This window comes from Capra hircus, chromosome 25 (genome assembly GCF_001704415.2).
Source record: "Capra hircus breed San Clemente chromosome 25, ASM170441v1, whole genome shotgun sequence".
Classification (NCBI taxonomy): domain Eukaryota; kingdom Metazoa; phylum Chordata; class Mammalia; order Artiodactyla; family Bovidae; genus Capra; species Capra hircus.
Window position 1 is genome coordinate 37,525 of NC_030832.1, and position 16,753 is coordinate 54,277.

General features: G+C 61.2%; 1 protein-coding gene across 1 annotated transcript; it reads right to left on the minus strand.

Moving 5' to 3' along the window:
• Window positions 4,393-15,689, minus strand: IL9R (interleukin 9 receptor). The gene is made up of 8 exons (XM_018040080.1): window positions 14,870-15,689; window positions 14,484-14,595; window positions 14,225-14,403; window positions 13,629-13,774; window positions 13,112-13,313; window positions 12,583-12,688; window positions 11,106-11,190; window positions 4,393-7,996 (listed from the first exon to the last, which is right to left on the minus strand). The coding sequence occupies exons 1-8, from the start codon at window positions 15,081-15,083 to the stop codon at window positions 7,655-7,657; spliced, it is 1,386 nt and encodes a 461-aa protein (XP_017895569.1). The 5' UTR covers window positions 15,084-15,689; the 3' UTR covers window positions 4,393-7,654.

Sequence of the window (16,753 nt, forward strand, 5' to 3'; positions counted from 1 at the left end):
ACTGCCAGCCTCCAGAGCAACGAGACACAAATTTCTACTGTTGGCGGGATGGGCCGCCGTCTGCGGGTCTGCGACCGCAGCCCAGAGGGACTGCAGCAACATCAGCAGCAATGCACGGGACAGCCTGGAATCCGGAATCTAAAAAAGTTCCAACAGCACCACAAAAATCAAAACCCTGGAGTATAAAGCTTACAAAACATATATATATGCACACGTGCAGAAAACAGTGAAACTCAGGCGAGCACAGAAAAATTATAAAATGCAGAGCTCTTCCTGCTCACGAGCAACACACTCAGCGTCGTTAAGACCATTCTTTCAGTCAAATTCCTCCCAAACATATTTGACAAATTGTTTCAAAACCAAGAGGAGATGACAGAAAACTAAACAACACAGTTACAGGAACCCCTCATTAAAAGCCCAAACTCACGGTGAGGCGACAGAGATGCAGAGTGCGCTGCTGGAGAGCAGAGACACAGAGCAGAAGAGAGAGCGCAAAAACAGACCCATGTGAGTCGAGTCAAGGGACCAGTCAAAGGGACAGTGTGAGAGAGGAAGGGCGCGCGTGAGAGGGGAAGGGCGCGCGTGAGAGGGGAAGGGCGCGCCGTGACAGGGGAAGGGCGCGCGTGAGAGGGGACAGGGCCGCGTGAGAGGGGAAGGGACGCGCGTGACGAGGGGAAGGGCGCGCGTGAAGAGGGAAGGCGCGCGGAAGAGGGGAGGGCGCGCGTGAGAGGGGAAGGGCGCGGTGAAGAGGGAAGGGCAACGGCGTGAGAGGGGAAGGACGCGCGGTGAGAGGGGAAGGGCGCGGTGAGAGGGGAAGGGGCGCTGTGAGAGGGAAGGCACGTGTGAACACGGGAAGGGCGCGTGTGAGGGGGAAGGGCGCGCGTGACAGGGGAAGGGCGCGCGTGAGAGGGAAGGGCGCGCGTGACAGGGGAAGGGGCGCGTGAAGAGGGGAAGGCACGCGGTGAGAGGGGAAGGACGCGCGTGAGAGGGAAGGGCGGTGAGAGGGGGGGCGCGCGTGAGAGGGGAAGGGCGCGCGTGAGAGGGGAAGGGCGCCGCGTGACAGGGAAGGGCGCGCGTGAGAGGGGAAGGGCGCGCGTGACAGGGGAAGGGCGCGCTGAGAGGAAGGACGCGTGTGAGAGGGGAAGGGGCGCGTGAGCAGGGGAAGGGCGCGCGTGACAGGGGGAAGGGCGGCGCGTGAGAGGGAAAGGGCACGCGTGAGAGGGGAAGGACGCGCGTGAGAGGGGAAGGGCGCGCGTGAGAGGGGAAGGGCGCGCGTGAGAGGGGAAGGACACGTGTGACAGAGAAGGGCGCGCGTGAGAGAGGGAAGGGCGCGCGTGACAGGGGAAGGGCGCGCGTGAGAGGGAGGGCGGGCGCGGTGACAGGGGAAGGGCGCGCGTGAGAGGGGAAGGGCACGCGTGAGAGGAAGGACGCGCGTGAGAGGGGAAGGGCGCGCGTGAGAGGGGAGGGACGGCGGTGAGAGGGGAGCGCGCGTGAGAGGGAAGGGCGCGCGTGAGAGGGGGGAAGGGCGCGCGGTGAGAGGGAAGGGACGCGCGGTAGAGGGGAAGGGCGCGCGTGAGAGGGGAGGGGACGGCGCGTGGAGAGGGGAAGGGCGCGCGGTGAGAGGGGAAGGGCGCGCGGTGAGAGGGAAGGCGCGCCTGAGAGGGGAAGGGCGCGCGTGAGAGAGGAGGGACGCGCGTGAGAGGGGAAGGGCGCGCGTGAGAGGGGAGGGCGCGTGAGAGGGGAAGGGCGCGCCTGAGAGGGAAGGGCGCGCGTGAGAGGGGAAGGGGCGCGCGCTGAGAGGAAGGACGCGTGTGAGAGGGGAAGGGCGCGCGTGACAGGGGAAGGGCGCGCGTGAGAGGGGAAGGGCGCGCGTGAGAGGGGAGGGGCGCGTGACAGGGAAGGGCGCGCGTGAGGGGAAGGGCACGCGTGAGAGGGAAGGACGCGCGTGAGAGGGGAGGGCCGCGCGTGAGAGGGAAGGGCGCAGCTGAAGAGGGGGAGGACACGTGTGACAGGGAAGAGAGGGGAAGGGCGCGCGTGACAGGGGAAGGGCGCGCGTGAGAGGGGAAGGGCGCGCGTGACAGGGGAAGGGCGCGCGTGAGAGGGGAAGGGCACGCGTGAGAGGGAAGGACGCGCGGTGAGAGGGGAAGGGCGCGCGTGAGAGGGGAAGGGCGCGCGTGAGAGGGGAAGGACACGTGTGACACGGGAAGGGCGCGTGTGAGAGGGGAAGGGCGCGCGTGACAGGGGAAGGGCGCGCGTGAGAGGGGAAGGGCGCGTGTGACGGGAAGGGCACGTGTGAGAGAGGAAGGGCGCGCGTGAGAGGGGAAGGGCGCGCGTGAGAGGGGAAGGACGCGCGTGAGAGGGGAAGGGCGCGCGTGAGAGGGGAAGGACGCGCGTGACAGGGGAAGGACGCGCGTGAGAGGGGAAGGGCGCGCGTGAGAGGGGAAGGACGCGTGTGACACGGGAAGGGCGCGTGTGAGAGGGGAAGGGCGCGTGTGAGAGGGGAAGGGCGCGTGTGACGGGAAGGGCACGTGTGAGAGGGGAAGGGCGCGCGTGAGAGGGGAAGGGCGCGCGTGAGAGGGGAAGGGCGCGCGTGAGAGGGGAAGGGCGCGCCTGAGAGGGGAAGGACGCGCGTGAGAGGGGAAGGACGCGCGTGAGAGGGGAAGGACGCGCGTGAGAGGGGAGGACGCGTGTGAGAGGGGAAGGACGCGCGCTGTGAGAGGGGAGGACGGCTGAGGGAGGCGCGCGTGAGAGGGAAGGGCGCGCGTGAGAGGGGAAGGGCGCGCGTGAGAGGGGAAGGGCGCGCGTGAGAGGGGAAGGACACGTGTGACACGGGAAGGGCGCGTGTGAGAGGGGAAGGGCGCGTGTGAGAGGGGAAGGGCGCTGTGCGGGAGGCAGTGTGAGAGGGGAAGGGCGGCGTGAGAGGGAAGGGCGCGCCTGAGAGGGGAAGGGCGCGCGTGAGAGTGGAAGGGCGCGCGTGACGGGGGAAGGACGCGCGTGAGAGGGAAGGCGCGCGTGAGAGGGGAAGGGCGCGCGTGAGAGGGGAAGGGCGCGCCTGAGAGGGGAAGGACGCGCGTGAGAGGGGAAGGACGCGGCGGTGAGAGAGGGAAGACGCGCGTGAGAGGGGAAGGAGCGCGTGAGAGGGGAAGGACGCGCCTGAGAGGGGAAGGACGCGCGTGAGAGGGGAAGGACGCGCGTGAGAGGGGAAGGGCGCGCGTGAGAGGGGAAGGGCGCGCGTGAGAGGGGAAGGGCGCGCGTGAGAGGGGAAGGGCGCGCGTGAGAGGGGAAGGGCGCGCGTGAGAGGGGAAGGGCGCGTGTGAGAGGGGAAGGGCGCGCGTGAGAGGGGAAGGACGCGCGTGACAGGGGAAGGGCGCGCGTGAGAGGGGAAGGGCGCGCGTGAGAGGGGAAGGGCGCGCGTGACAGGGGAAGGGCGCGCGTGACAGGGGAAGGGCGCGCGTGACAGGGGAAGGGCGCGCGTGAGAGGGGAAGGACACGTGTGAGAGGGGAAGGACGCGTGAGAGGGGAAGGGCGCACGTGACAGGGAAGGACGCGTGTGAGAGGGGAAGGGCGCGCGTGAGAAGGGAAGGATGCGTGTGACAGGGGAAGGGCACGCGTGAGAGGGGAAGGGCGCATGTGAGAGTGGAAGGGCACGTGTGACGGGGAAGGACGCGTGTGAGAGAGGATGTGTGTAACGGGAAGGATGCGCATGACAGGGGAAGGACGCGTGTGACAGGGGAAGGACGCGCGTGAGAGGGGAAGGAAGTGTGCAACAGAGGAAGGAAGTGTGGCCACAAATGGCCAGGAAGCAACTGGAAACGTGGGAAAATGAACGTAGATACAAATACTCTAACTCACACACAAAAAAAATTCACTCAGAATGGTCCGTAAACATTAATATTTGAAATGCAAAATCATAACCATTATAGAATAAAATCTATGCAATCTTGGGTTTGGTATGAGTTTTTAAGTAAAACACCAAGCACTAGTCCATGAAAGAAAAAAACTGATGCTGTCTATTAAAATTTGAAATGTCTACCTCATGGAAAGACAAATCACAGGGGCTTCCCTGGCGGTCTGTGGTGGGGAATCCGCCTCCCAACACAGGGCACACAGATCCCATCCCTGCGCCAGGGAGACCCCACACGCTGCACGGTGGTCCTTCAGGGTTCCGCTTTCTGCACATCCTGGCCAACAGTAGCTTCCTCTTTCTTTTCTTCTTATAGTAGCCTTTCTGATAGATGCAAAGTGGTATCTTGCTGTGGGTTATTTCTGTTTTTGTTTGCGTGGGTTGAGCCATGAGGCTTGTGGGATCTTAGTTCCCCAACCAGGGATTGAACCTGGGCCTTTGGCAGTGAAAGCACAAAGTCCGAGCCATAAGCCCACCAGGGAATCCCCTCTCACTGTGGTTTTTCCACTCCCTTGATGGCTAGTGATGCTGAACATCTTTTCACGTGTTTACTGGCACCAGGTTTAGCAACGACTTCTTGGGTATGGCAGCAAAAACACAGGCAGAACTGCACTTCACAGATACTTGAAGCTTCTGTGCTTCAAAGGATACTCTCAAGAAAGTAAAAAAAAGAACCTACAGAATAGAAAAAAATGTTTGCTAATCACAAGTCTGATAAGCATCTTGTATCCAGAATATACAGAGAGCTCTTACAACTCAGCTACAAAGGGATAAACAACCCAAATTTAAAATGGGCAAAGGACTCAAGCAGACTTTTCTCCAAATAAGATGCACAAACAGCATGAGAAGCTGTTCAGCATCATTAGCCGTCAAGGATACACAAAAACCACCATGTGGTACCACTTCACATCCATTAGAATGGCTGGTATCAAAACAACTTAATTCAGAACAGGAAAAGAGAGAAATGAAAAAGGAAGGACACTATCAAGAGCTGGGAAAACCATGCAGAACGGGGAGCCCTAGTCCACTGCCAATGAGAATGTGATGTTGCAGCCACTGAGGAGAACAGTTTGGCAGTTCTTCAAAAAGATGAACACAGAGTTAACACATAATCTAGCAAGCCTAAACCTAGGAATATACACAAAGAATTGGAAACAGGTATTCAAACAAAAACTTATACAGTAACTTTCAGAGCAGCACAGTTCCCAAGAGTGCAAAGGCGGAAATCACCCAAACATCTGTCTAAGGACAAGCACGCAGTCTGTCCAAAGCCTGTCCACTACAATGTGGACAGACGTCAGAACCACTGCTGTAGGAGGGAAAAAAAGGACACTGAAGGCCGTGTTCTAAACGCCATTTGTAGGAAACATCCTCAGCAGGTAAATCATAAGACAGAAGGTGGACTCGTGGGGCCAGGGGCCACAGGAGGCTGGAGAGGGGGCGCTTCGGGGGTTTCCCTTCAGAGTGCAAGTAGACAGAGGCCAGCTGCACACCAGACGACACTGAATGCCACTGCAGCACACACTTAGCAGTGAGCTTCATCCTATGTGAACCCTACCGCAGCGACAGCCAGAGAGAGCGCCCTGAGCCCCGGGGCAGCCCCCGCCTCAGCCGAGCCTCCGGGGCTGTCCGCGGCCCGGCTGCTGCGGGGCCCGGCCAGCCACCCTTCGGATGCTCGCGCCCCGGCCACGCTGTCACTCAGCCCCTCCCTCCAGCAGCTCCCTCGTCAAGTCCCAGGCCACCTTTCCTGCCTCCTTCACAGGCACATGGGGATCCGCGACCCTGCACCGGGGCTCACGGGGTCTCAGTGTGCAGTTGCCAAGGGTCGTCTCCCCAGAATAGGTGGAAATGAGTGTTTCCTGAGCCTCGCTGTGTATAAGCAGCTGGCTCAGGTCGTCCTGAGACGCAGGCGTGGCCCACCTACAACCACCAGCCTCTAAAAGCGGCTGCTCACTCAGGCAAAAGCAGGACCAAGTGTGTGAGTCAAATGAACACCGTGCCCAGCCGTCCAGTCCTGCGGGGCTCAGGTCCACGTGAGCTGCAGAAGCCACACAGATGCTGTTATAAATACACTGGCCTGGGGCTCCCCAGGGCCGGCTCCAGGAAGTGGATTCATGCTGGTATTTTTATCCTTGGTTAGAGCAGTATGCCTGCGCCTCACTTCCGTCCACACACCTCCACTCTCTGGAAACTAAAGATACACTCAGGGTCCTGCCTGGGCCCACCTGTGGCTCTCCGCAAACCTCAGGGCTCCACAGCATGCAGTGGGGTGCGGTGGGGGGCCTGTCTGAGCCAGAGGGACCTGTGCCTTCAGGACCTAGGGAGGCTTTGCTTCTCTATGCTCAGACCACAGGGAGATGCCTCTCCAGCCCAGCACCCAGGAGACAGGCCTCCATCTACCCCACCTGCAATACGTCAGCACCTCCAACCTCAGGGCAGGTCCGGCCCAGCCCTCACTAAACAGGGGACCCCAGTGCCAGACCCAAGTCCCGCAGCCAGGAGGGACAGGGTCTGTGTGTGAAGCCCAGGGAGAGCGCTAGGGAGGCCCTGGAGGCACCCCGGGGCCCGTGGGCCAGCAGGAATCCAGAGACGTCTGGCAGAGGCAGGGACACTGCCCAGAAAAGGGAAGTCCTACCCCAGCACCTGCTAACGTGACCTTTTATAGAAACAGGGTCTCAGCCCATAATTCAGCCAAAATAGAGCAAGTCTTTCAGGTCAGCCCTGATCCACTGTGACGACACTGGTATAGAGAGGGGCTCTGGATACAAGGCAGGGCCTTTGTGAGCCTGGAGCTGTGCGGCCTCAAGCCAGGAATCACCCAAGCCAGACACAGCCTGAGTCAGGCCCTCGCTGGCACCCCTGCGGCCCCGCCAACACCGTGATTCCACACTTCCGGCCCCCAGAACTGCAGGACCACCAACTTCTGCTGTTCTAAGCCACCCAGCTTACGGTACGCTGCTACAACAGCACCGGACACAGACAGGCCTCCTCTGCCCTGCCCCCCGCTCGCCAGACCATGGGGGAGGCGACAGGCAGGGCCCTTCACAGACCTAGGCCATGGCAGATGGTCCCTTCTGGCCCTGACCCTCGGGGCTCCGGCCACAGCTCATAGCTTCCTGAGGCCCCTGGGAGGATGAGGACGAGGAGGAGCAGGGGGGGCCTCCCTGAGCTGGTCACTGAGCACCCCCAGAAGTCCCAGGCAGCAGAGCCCAGCTCCTGTCTATGTCTTCTGGACCCGCCCCGCAGCCATCAGCAATTTGAAATGGCCATCCATCCCTTTTAATCTCAGTAGGGGAGGAAGCCCAGGGAGGCACAGAAAGCGGACCCTCAGCCTCATCGCCAGACTGGCCTCTTAAGGGGCGGAGGACAGAACAGGCTGTGGGGCCAGCACCTCGCTTCTCCGAGGTGCCTGGGGTTAAGCCCGGAAGCAGGGAGGGAAGTGGTGGATGGGGGCCAGGATGGCAGGACGCTGAGGGCAGAGGCCCAGGCCCACAGGTGTGGGGTGCGGGAAAGAGCCCGCCTGCCTCCACCCAGACCTGACACCTGACCACCGCATGGGTGGCCCTGCGCAGGCGGTCCAGTGCCAGTCAAAGGTCAGCTCCCGGGCCGCTGGTCCACAAGCCGCAGCACCACGGGCATGTCCACACAGCACCTTCCGTCTGGGAATCCAGGCTTGACCGGTCACAGAAAATGCCACCGGTGGGGAGGGGGGCGGCTCAGAGCTCCACACGCTTCCCGGGAAGGCGGAGGTCAGCTCCCCGCAGAGCAGTCCAGGGCGCAGTAGTCGCCGCTGCTGCCCTCGCACTGGGGGGGCACCGGCTGGGGGCAGCCCGCAGGGGCCCAGTCCTCCTGCGGCAGGTAGGCGGGCGACGGCTCCCCCCACTCCACGCGTCCTGCTGGCAGCACACCTGCTGGGAGGCCAGGCCCAGGGCCGCCCTCCTCCTCCAGGCCCGCCGACGGCCAGGCGTCTGCTGGGTCACAGTGCAGCAAAGCGACGGCCTCCCGGACATGGGCTTCCAGGAGGGCTCCTCGTGGGGGGCCGGCATGGTCCCAGCCTGCCTGGGGGCTGGCTCCGCGGGCCCCTATCCAGGTCTAGAACAGAGCAGCGGGAGGAGGGCAGGCCTCAGGAGGCGTGTTCAGGACTCAGCATGGGAGCAGCTGCCCCTTCTCCACGAAGCTCTCCAGACGGCCACACCCAGAGGCCCAGAGCACCCTGTCCACCCACCATGGGCCAGTCCAGCCTTGGCACCGGGCCCCCTCCCTCCCCACGCCACCCTGCACGGGGCCCGGGGCTCACAGAGGCCTAAGCCAGGGTGTAGATACGGGCCAAAGACAGCGCTGCCCCTCACCCCAACCCCACGACCCACACATACGCACACACGCACACATGCACACACGCGGTGCTGTTGGGCCTCACACCTCCGGGCCAAGGTCAGAAGACCTGGACCCCTCCGTGGGACCACAGGAGGCCCCCACCTCCAAAAGGAACCTGTTTCTGTATATAAATCAATGAAGTTTTAACACTCCCTTTCACCACGCACACACGCAAAAAACTCAAAATGACAAAGATCTAAACATAAGACACGTCACCATAAAACTCCTCAAAGAGAACATAGGCAGAACATCCCCTAACATAAACCATACCGAGGTTGTCACAGGTCAGTCTCCCAAGGCAACAGAAACAAAAATGAGCGAATGCAACCTAATCAAGCCGACAAGCTTTTCCACAACAAAGGAAACCATAAAATGAAAAACCAACATGCAGACTAGGAGAAAATATTTGCAAACAATGTGACCCACAAGCGATTAATTTTTAAAATATACAGACAGCTCATACAGCTCACTAACAACATCAACAACAACAACAACAAAATCAAAAAATGGGCAGAAGACTGAAAAAGACATTTCTCCAAAGAAGAAACACAAACGCCCAAGCAGTACATGAAGCCATGCTCGCCATCAGTAATTATTAGAGAAATGGAAATGGAAAACTACAGTGAGGTACCATCTCACACTGGTCAGAATGGCCGTCATTAAAAGCTGCAAAGAGGACTTCCCTGGCGGAACAGTGGATAAGAATCCACCTGCCAATGCGCAGGACGTGGGTTCGATCCCTGGTCCAGGAAGATGGCACGTGCCGTGGAGCAACTAAGCCTGTGCGTCACAGCTACTGAGCCCGCGTGCTGTGAGCACTGAAGCCCGCGTGCCTAGAGCTTGTGCTCCCCAACAGGAGAAGTCACCGCAACGAGAAGCCCACACACAACCCGAGAAAGCGCACAGCAATGAAGACCCCGCACAAACAAAAATCCATAACTAAGCAAAAAAAGCTACAAACAATAAATGCTGGAGAGGGTGTAGAGAAACGGGAACCCTCCTACACTGTTAGTAGGAATAAACGGGTCATCCACTGCCGAAAACTGTATGGATGCTCCTTAAAATAAAAAAAAATAGAGCTACCATATGACCCAGCAATCCCACTCTTGGGCATATGTCCAGACAAAATTCTGATTCAAAAAGACACATGCATTACCATGTGTAAGATTAGACAGCTGGTAGAGCTTTGCTATATGAGGCAGGGAGCTCAAATCTGATGCTCTGCGACAACCTAGAGGGGTGGGAGATGGGAGGGAGGTTCAAGAGGAAGGGACATGCGTATATATATAATGTATATATTACAAACCAACAATATTGTAAACCAACAACCCTCCAATTAAAAATACACAATTTTTTTAAAAGATATATGTACCTCAATGTTCACTGAAGCATTGTGCACAATAGCCAAGACATAGAAGCAATCTAAATGTCTATCAATATGTGAATGGATGAAGAAGCGTGTGTGCGCGCGTGTGTGTGCGTGTGTGTGCGTGTGTGTGTGCGCGTGTGCGTGTGTGTGTGCGCACGCGCACGCACAATGGAATATAACTCAGCCACAGAAAGGATGAAATAATGCCATTTGCAGCAACACGCTTGCAATCAGAGGTTATCATACTAAGTGAAATAAGTCAGACAAAGACAGATACCACGTGAGATCACTTATACGACCCAAGTGACCGTGCCCACCAAACAGAAACAGGCTCCTGGACATAGAAGACGCGTGATCGCCAAGGGGTGGGGGAGGGGGATTCCGGGAGCTGGGGGCTGGCAGACGCAAACTCTTCCATACACGAAGCGTGAACGGCAAGGTCCCCCTGTAGAGCCAATTCCCTGTGACAAACTATCATGGAAAAGAATTTTTCAAGAAGCTGCTTCCTCCATGGGGCCAGGGATCTCCATCGAGGGCAGCGCACACACCCTCCATTGAGAGCCAGGCCAAGGCTCCAGACCATGTCCTGGGGCTCTAACTAGCCCCCAGCAGCTGCTGCGGTTCTACAGGGAGGGGGCTGGGCGCCTACAGCCCAGAAGGGGAGTTCAGGGTAACATTTACCCCACAGCCCTGACCAAGGCCTCAGCTTTAAGCTCCAAATCATCTCTCTCGATGACAATCTTAGAAACCATACCTTCTGTTAAGAGAGAAAAGGGCCAGGAGGAACCCAGCCTTGCAGAGCCAGCAGGGAGAACCTGGGCAGAGCCAGCCAGCAGACCCCCGGAAGCTCCGTCCTCTGACAAAGCAAGGGGCCCAAGACAGAGACCAGAGGCCACCCATGGGGCCCTCCTGCCACTCCTTCTGCCTGTGGAGCAGGAGCGCCTGGCCAGCAGCGGGGACCACGGGGCTGCCAAGCTGTCCTCAGGGTGGCCTGTGAGGGCCCACGAGGGCACTATGACGGGGGTGGCAGGCCAACTCATCACACCAGCCAGCGGGCCTGGAGGGGCCAGGCCCTCCACAGCGGCCACCTGAGTAGCCCAGGGACCAAGGACCGCCCCGGGGCAGCAGCAGACACAGCCCCTGGCGCTGGCACCTCAAAGGGCTGCTGCAAACCGAAGAGGCAATGTCACAAGAATCTTCACGTTTTTCCATCAGCAATGAAATCAGAGACACAAGAGGAAGAAGAGCTCCGCAACACGACAAAGCTAATTTTCCTTCTTGCCCATTTGAGTCACAGTGTGTATATATCTCTATATATACTCTACAGGCCACTGTATACACTAGAAAAGCTCTAAGCACTGACAGAGGCTCCCAAACCTCACCCAAGCCCACATCCTGGGGAGGCCGGACATCTGGGCACCCCGGCCCCACCCCGACCTGGCCCACAGGGTCACAAACCTGGAAGTCCCCGTTGTGCACGCTGTACAGAGGCTGGAAGAATGGGCCTGGGGATGGCACATCCTGGTACAAGGCTGTCTTCATCCTGCAGCCAGGAGACGGCAGTCAGAGGCTGCAGAGACCTGAGCCAGGGGCTTCTTGTGGCCCTGCTCCAGCGGTCACTGCAGGGACCTTGGCTCCTTCTAGCCGCAGGCCCGTCCCTGCCCCGTGTGTGCCCTCCCCTCACTGGGTCCAGGTCTGACACCAGGTACCTATGGCCCCTGTGCAGGTGACCCCACAGAACTGAGTTATACCAAGCCATGCAGTGGAGGTGCCCGGCTTTGTCCTCAGTCTGAGAGGGAGACAGCACCTCCAGAAAGCCCGCCTGATTTCTCCCTAAGCATCTATCCACCTAGGGTAGATGGTGGACCCAGTGGTCCTCCCCTGAGGACAGCACACTGGGCTCCAATCCAGCAGGCCCAGGTCAACCTCAGCAGCCTCCCCGGGGGCCTAGCCCAACTCCCCACACCAGGGCTGGCCTCAGGGGGCACAGCTCACATCGCATCCACCCGCACGTCCCGTCAGTTTCTATTCCTGAGACCCTGGCACGTCCCTCCCCTTTGCTCCATCTCTGCTTCTCCCGCCAGCTCCCACACTTGCCTCCATCTGGACACTGCTGCTGGTTGCCCCACAGGCCTCCTCCTCACTTGTACCACGAACTTCCTCTCTCAAAACATCAGCCAGGTCACATCACATGTGGCCAGGCTTCAAGGGCTTTCCTTTGACCCAAGGAAAAGCCTGACCCGTCCCTCGCCCAGGCTCTCTGTCCAGCCGCCTCTCACCCTCTCTGCTCCCTGGCCATGCCCAGCCAGTCTCCTGCAGGGCCGGCCCTGCACCCTGTCACCTGACAATGTGATGGCTTGTTTCAGGAGGGCCTTTGTGGTCATCTGAATCTCAGCAGCATACCCCAGGGCCGGGGACAGTGGCCCGTGGAAGCCAGACGCCCAGCACTGTGCCCACCGAAACAGGCAACGGGCTGGCGCCTCCAGAGGCAGGAGACAGGGCTCAGACCACAGCCTGGTCTCCAGGGCTCTTGGGGACACACTGCCTACCACCCCTACGCACATGGCAACTTGGGAACTCCCCACTGGTCCAGGGCAGAGACCTGAAACCCCTCCCCATCCAGGAGCATGCGGGGAGGGGCCGCAGGTTTGGACCTTCAATGCACCGTTGACCCCATGCCCAAACATACACACACACACACACACACACACACACAATCACACGCACACATGCACACACTCCCACACACGATCACACGCACGTCAGCACATGCTCTCACACACAATCACACGCACGTCAGCACATGCTCTCACACACAATCACACGCACGTCAGCACATGCTCTCACACACGATCACATGCACGTCAGCACATGCTCTCACACACGATCACACGCACGTCAGCACATGCTCTCACAAATATCCCTGGCCACCCACCTGGGCGACAGTTTGAACAGTAAGTAGATCAGGCTGCTCAGCAGGAGGAAGAGGCACACGGCGACCAGGGTGCTACTGGATTGCCCCAGAGCAGGGACCAGGCGACCTGCGGCGAGAAGGACCAGGGCTGTGTCCCTCTGACTCGCCTGGCAAGGCATCCAGCCAAGCGCCTGGGCCACAGGGAAAGTACCGGACAGGCCCTCTTCAGGCCTGCAAGAGCACCTTGGGGAGGCACACGCCCCTGGGCCTCGCCTTTTCCATCCACAGAGTCAACAGGGTCTGCGATCCTTCAGGACCTCCGTCCACGGGGTCAGCCAGGCTGCCCTAAGCAGACGAGGCCACGCCTGGCTCCACAGGCAGCAGCGGGCCCTGGTGTGCAGCCTGGGGCCACAGTAGCTCCCGGGAGACCCCCAAGCTGACCCCGTTGACCACCTCAGAGAGAGGGAGTAGGAGGGGGAAAGGTGGGACACTCGGAGGCAGGCAGGGGCCCCACCCAGACCCCGGGGGCGGCGGCCACAGCAGCGCCCACCTCGTCTGCGGGGGGCGGCAAAGCAGGCAGGCTGGCTCCAGTCACTCCACACGCCCTCGTATCGCTCCTCCTCCGCCACCTCGCCCTCCAGGGCGGCCATCTGGACGCGCAGCCGGGCCTCATAGGCAGAACCGGAGTCCAGCTCGGCGGCTTCAAGTTTGAGCCAGGTCACCCCAACGATGTGATCCTTGTGCCGAGCCCACTGGGGATGAGGACAGTCGGGAGATGCTGGTGGGGAGACTGGGCCGTCAGCCCTAGAGGACATGCATGCGGGGACGCTGCCCATGTCCACAAGCTTACATGCATTCACTTGCGTGCACACTCATCCACACAGGCAGGCCCTGTGGACACGCGCACACACACACAGAGGCACACTCACCACTCTGCACTCACACACCCTTGGCTCTGGCCACTGCCTGCCTCGTAATTCCAAGGTGAAAGCACCCTGGGTGGGAAGACCAGCATCTCCTGCTGCTTCCAGGACAGACGGGCCCCAGGGTGGGTAGCCCAGCTTCACCTCCCAGGCTTCCTCCTGCCTCTTGAAGGCCAGCTCATAGCTGAGGAGCATGGCTAGTGGCTCCAGAGCAGGATTGACGCTCCAGGTCAGGACACAGTGCTCAGAGCTGACGTTGCTCTGCAAGTCCGAGGGGGGGTCCAGCTTCACTGAAACAGAGCAAAGCCACGTGAGGGTGTGTGGGTCAGCAAGCCCAAGACTGGGGATCAGAAAGATTCCCGGGAAGGATGAGGGTGTGACCAAGGCCCTCTCGGAACAAGGCCTCCCTGGGAGACTGGTCCAGAGAGGGCCCAGGTGGGACGAGCCAGCCCCTGAGGCAGCCAAGGTGCGTCTCGAATCTAAGCTGGTGTGCCTGAAGTGCATTTCAAGGGACTCACACTGCAGCTTCAGCCCCAACTCAAAGCCCTGCTCCTTCATCCTCCTCGGGACCTGAGCCCTCCAGCAACCAGTGGGCCCGCCCCTCGCCCCCCGGTCCCCACCTGCTGCAAGCCCTGGATCTGTCTGCAGGGACTGGGCGCACTGACTGGGTGGCGGGGGTTATGGGCGGTGGGCTCTGTGGCCAGGGGGTTCCCAGCCAACACACCCGACCCAGGTCTCACCGTGTCTCCGGGGCAGATACTGTGGATCCACCAGGCTGACCTGCTCCTTCCCAGAGATGTGGCGGTGGAAGGTGATGGTGAAGTTGTCAGCAGGCACGAGAACCTCCTCAGGCGGCAGCTCCACGGTGCACACGTCAGCCCAGAAGACACACTTGTGCTTGCTGCCCGGCACAACGTTGCTGGAAAGGATGCGTGTGGGCACCAAGGGACCATGGCCCCCCCCAGCTCCCTGCCCTCTGCCCCCGCTCTCCGGCCTCACCTGGTGAAGAGCAGCCAGGAGCCAGCCCCCTGGCCCGGCGCTGGGCCAGGCCAGCGGCACTCAATCCTGAGGATGTTGTTATTGTGGCAGGTGAAAGCCCCAGGCCCCGGCCCTGGGAACAGTAACCGTGGCAAGTCCACCGTGGCTGCCTCGGGGCAGGGCCGGGGTGGGGAGGGCCTGGCGCTGACCCTCTCTGACAGGGAAGGCCCAAGAGAAGGAGCCCCGAGGTGACCACGGCGGGGCTGGGCACCACAAGGGGACGGGCTCTGACCGTGTGCCCTGGGTGGGGCTGAAGACCCGACTGGTCTGCGGAAGACAGCACCCGCAGCCCAGACCCTGCCCCACTCTGCACCTACACCCCCCGCACGCCCTGAGCCAGCCCTCACCTCCTCTGTCCCCCAGGACGGGGACCCCCAGGCCGAGCCAGGCGCAGACACAGGCGCAGAGCAGGAAGCAGGTGCCTGCCTCTCGCATCAGAACTTCGCTCTGCAAGGTCCAACCTGGAAGAGGCTGGGCTGAGGGGCTGTGCTGAGAGCACCGGCCCCCCGAGGCGGCACTGTGGGGAGGGCGCGTCAAGCAAGCCACCACCCACTCCCTCATCCCATCCCGTGAAGGAGGCCGAGCACCGCAGGGGAGCGGCACCCGCCGGAGCTCAAGCTCAGGCCTCCCGGGTCTGAATCAGCCACGTGTGCAGGTCTGTCCAGCAGGCAACGCTCCGAGCCTGGGCCCCAGGTCCCTCCTGCAGGGGAGGCAGGGTTGGGGGAACACAGTTGTGGACGACAACCGAAGGGCGGATCTGCTGGAGCCCCTGGCGTCACACCTGGGCCAACTGTGCAGGGTGTATCATCCACGCTGAGTTCCCACCAGAGCCACGAGGGGCGGGGAGCTGACCCCAGGGCTCTGCCCCAGGACAGCAGAGGAAAGGCAGCGGGTGTCCACGCGCCCGCCAGCACCTCCCACACTGTGGCCACAGGCCTGTCCCGAGGAGCCCTGCAGGGGACAGCACCCCGGGGTGGGGCTCCCAGTGCAGGGGGCTGGGTGCGAGGAAGCACCTGCTGACGCCCTGTCACCCCATTTTTGCAGCCCCAGATGGTACACTGATAGCTCCTTCACAGGAAGCAGGGCCAGCCTGGTTATGCAAGCCTGATGGGTGATAAGGACTCTCAGAAAAGCAGGAGACAAGCACAGACCGCAGCACGGAAGCGCTCAGAGCCCACACCCACTCTCCCAGCAGCAGACACCCTCCCCCACCCACCGCAGCCTCCTCATGGACCCACAGGACAGACCCCTGTCGGGTCAACAGGCAGGAAGACCCCACCTGCCCCTGGACTGAAGCATCGCCTGCCACAAACCGCCCAGCAGTCATAGGTGGAGGGAGCTGGCTCTCAGGGAGCCCGAGATGGGGTCAGAGGGGGCACCAGGATGCCGGGGGCGGGAAGCGGGCACCAGGATGTGGGGGGGCAGGGGGCACTTAGGATGTGGGGGGCAGGGGACATTTAGGATGTGGGACAGGAAGAAGCACCAGGATGGCCCCAGGGAGGCCCAATCACACCCAGAGGAGACAGGCCGCGGGGCGGCCGCGACGCAGGATGGGCCCCCACGGGAGAGCGGCCCCACATGCCCGTCCTGCGGGGGCCGGGCTGACATCCCCACCCAGCTTGTGCCTTCCCACTGGCCGTGGACACGGCCTTCAGCACACAGCACTCTTGCCCCTTTGCCCAACCCCGTTTCCTCCCTGGCCTCGGGGTCAAGGTCTAGCCAGATGACCCCCAGCCCACAGCCTGCCTTCCGGCTTCCTGGCCCGCCATGAAGTCGTGGGCTGCCATGCAGCTGGACCCCTGCCGGGACCTCACAGAGTCGGCTCCCTGGGCTCACCAGGTGAGACGCCCGCAGGGCGGGGTCTATGCATCGCGCCACACCCTCCGGATTGGCCTCACCCACTTCCTGTCCCCTCTCACACAGTCTGTACTTTTAATGGGGACAGAGAGGTACCCCGTTACTCTCCCTGCCCATCCCAGGGGGTGGGATGGAGGCTGCGGTTGAAATGGCACTGGTCCACCACTGCCCTCACTGCTGGGAGAGGAGGAAGGAGTCCAGAGGCTGGCTCCCGGGGCAGCTTGGACCTAGGGGAGGCGGGCCTGAGATACAGGACGAGGCAGGAAACGGGAGCAGGACCCAGCGCCCACGGCAACCCAGCACCACGGGGCAAGGGGCAAAGGGCCGAGGACCCTGCTGGGCAAGGGCAAGGAGCAGGGCTGCCAGGGCAGGGA

What these genes read in the sequence shown, in the direction of transcription:
- IL9R (XM_018040080.1), bottom strand. Translation starts at nt 15,083, where the DNA reads ATGAGGGAGTGGGTGGTGGCTTGCTTGACGCGCCCTCCCCACAGTGCC. An exon ending in GGCAGGAGGAAGCCTGGGAG is followed by an intron (nt 13,314 to 13,628) that starts GTGAAGCTGGGC and finishes CCTCATCCCCAG; the next exon opens with TGGGCTCGGCACAAGGATCA. An exon ending in TGCCGCCCCCCGCAGACGAG is followed by an intron (nt 12,689 to 13,111) that starts GTGGGCGCTGCT and finishes TTCTCGCCGCAG; the next exon opens with GTCGCCTGGTCCCTGCTCTG.